At 51.6% G+C, this 2,051-nt stretch overlaps 1 protein-coding gene across 1 annotated transcript in view; it reads right to left on the bottom strand.

The window, feature by feature from the left end:
- CEP68 (centrosomal protein 68) overlaps positions 1-1,671 on the bottom strand; it is a 19,367-nt gene extending 17,696 nt beyond the window's left edge. Inside the window, exon 1 of the mRNA XM_007940135.1 lies at positions 1,312-1,671. Coding sequence (XP_007938326.1) covers positions 1,312-1,671 — 360 coding nt within the window. The remainder of the gene's footprint in view (positions 1-1,311) is intronic.
- Positions 1,672-2,051: the final 380 nt, after the last annotated feature.

Genomic DNA, 2,051 nt, shown 5'->3' with positions numbered 1-2,051 from the left:
CCCTTCAAGGCTCAGGGGTCCAAGATTATCTTCTGTGTCTGTGTTAATTGGTTTTCCTTTTCTTTGTTGAAGAGGGTCTGTGCAGTCTTTCTGCCTAGTTCGCCATCTTCCTTCTACAGAGTCTTAAAACGCTCAGTCATGGTAGCGGGGCACCATCCAGTTCTTTGGTCTCATGGCAAAGAACACACTTTGAATTTATAATCTGCCCAATGGGGAACTCACTCCTGAGGAAGACAGGGCAGCAGAGTGCTTAAGGGCATGGCTTTGGAACCAGATAAATGTGACATCAAACCCTTACTCTGCCACTTTCCAGATGTATGACTTTACAGCTGACTCCCCTCACCTGAACAATGGCGATAATAGTACCACTGCAGCAGAACACGAGGATTACATATAATTGTGTGTGAGAAGCACACAGTAAAAGCTCAATGAACAGGCTTTATAATAAGCACCAGTCTCATACTCAAGAAACTAAGCCCATTTCTGTGTTTGCTTATTTGTTTCCTGCCTCACTGAATCTCTAACTCTCAGGTGCTGGGAGCCTCCCATCACCCTTTGCTGCCAGGCAGGAGGGGCCCAGCCTCTGTTCTCTCCCAATCATGCTCAGAGCCTTCTCACACAATGGGGTTCTGCTGGGGAAGCTTGCAGCAGCCAAGGCTACAATGACACCAAGAAGATCAAAGCCATTCCCAGGAAAGGCCTTGGTAACAGGACATAACAGGATGTCAGGGATGGGAGGGGCAGATCATTCAGGTCACCCTCCCAATCATACCGAGGGCCAGAAAGGTTCAGTAACTTGCCTGAGGCCACAGAGCCTAGAAGAACCCCCTGCCCCAACTGACACCCACTTTTTAAAGGGCAGCTTTTGCAGTCATGGTGGCCTAAGAAATTCTCCTTGTCCAGGGGTGGTGGTGCTTACTACAGGGTCCCTGAGGCTCTAACACACTTCCTGGGTTCTCAGTGATATAGTCGCTGAGTCCTCAGGAGCCGTCCCCCCATGTCATACACATCCCCCAGTCTCTAAGCCTAGCTCACCAAGTCAGAACTCCTGGGTCATGGCATCCCCAGTCCTCAAAATGTCACCCACGAGTCCACTCCTGAGGAACAGGAGTTGCTATGGACAGAGCCTCCTACTGGCCCAAGACCAGCTTTCCAGCTGTACCTGTAAAACAGAAATCAGGATACCCAGGCTCCCCTGGTGCCACTTTGCATAGTGGCTAGGAAAGCATGTAAAATGGTGAGAAAATGGGGAGCATACTCCCAAAGGACAACACTGGGTCAATCTACAGAAGCTTTTGCCTTAGTACCTACCTGGCTTCCCACAGAGTGCAGAAGGTCTCCAGTCCTCATGCTGGCAGGAGGAGGCAGGCAGCTGAGAGCAGGCTTAGATGCACCAGCTACTGACTCTCTGCTGGTACTGCTGGCCTGCAGCTGGAGGGCTCCTGAGGGGCCACCAGGGTCGGTCCCAGACCAGCAGGCAGGAGCCAGCAGTCCCTCTGCCCCCCACACAGGGGAAGCGGGCCCTCCCTCCACTTCCAGACATGGAGGCTGCTCCCCGCTCACTGGCCCCAAAGTGTCCACTTCCTGTTCCCTGCAGCTCCACTTCCCATAGGGCTGGGCCTTTGTGTCCAAGGATGCGTCCACCTCTGCCTTTTCTTCACTCAGGGCCATTTAACTATCCCTAGGTCAGAGCCCCTGAAGGCTTCAGCTCCCTACAAAAGAGAGAAAGGAAGAGGATATAAATTTTCTGCATCTGTGTCCAGGAAACTACTTTTTAATAATTAAAGAAAATACTCTTTAAGGGAGAGAGGGAGGGAGGGAGGAAGTAAACTGTGGCTTCTTCAGAGGAGGACTGAGGTCCTGCTTCTCCCCGGCCTCAGATGCTTCACAGGTGACAGAGAAGCACATTATTTAGTTCTCTGGTTTTATAGTGGTGGTACCGTTCCCAGCAACAAGTATCCAGGAGGGTCAATGCAGGTCCAAGTCAGAGTCAAAGTACGGGCTCTGCCTATGGTCACATTTTGCCCCAACCCTTCAGCCCAACCCCACTG

The sequence above is a fragment of the Orycteropus afer genome, unplaced genomic scaffold, assembly GCF_000298275.1.
Source record: "Orycteropus afer afer isolate SDZICR_OR568_19922 unplaced genomic scaffold, OryAfe1.0 scaffold00065, whole genome shotgun sequence".
NCBI classification, from domain to species: Eukaryota; Metazoa; Chordata; class Mammalia; order Tubulidentata; family Orycteropodidae; genus Orycteropus; species Orycteropus afer.
The sequence above is the reverse complement of the archived record's forward strand: the minus strand, read 5'-3'. Positions and strand labels throughout refer to the sequence as shown.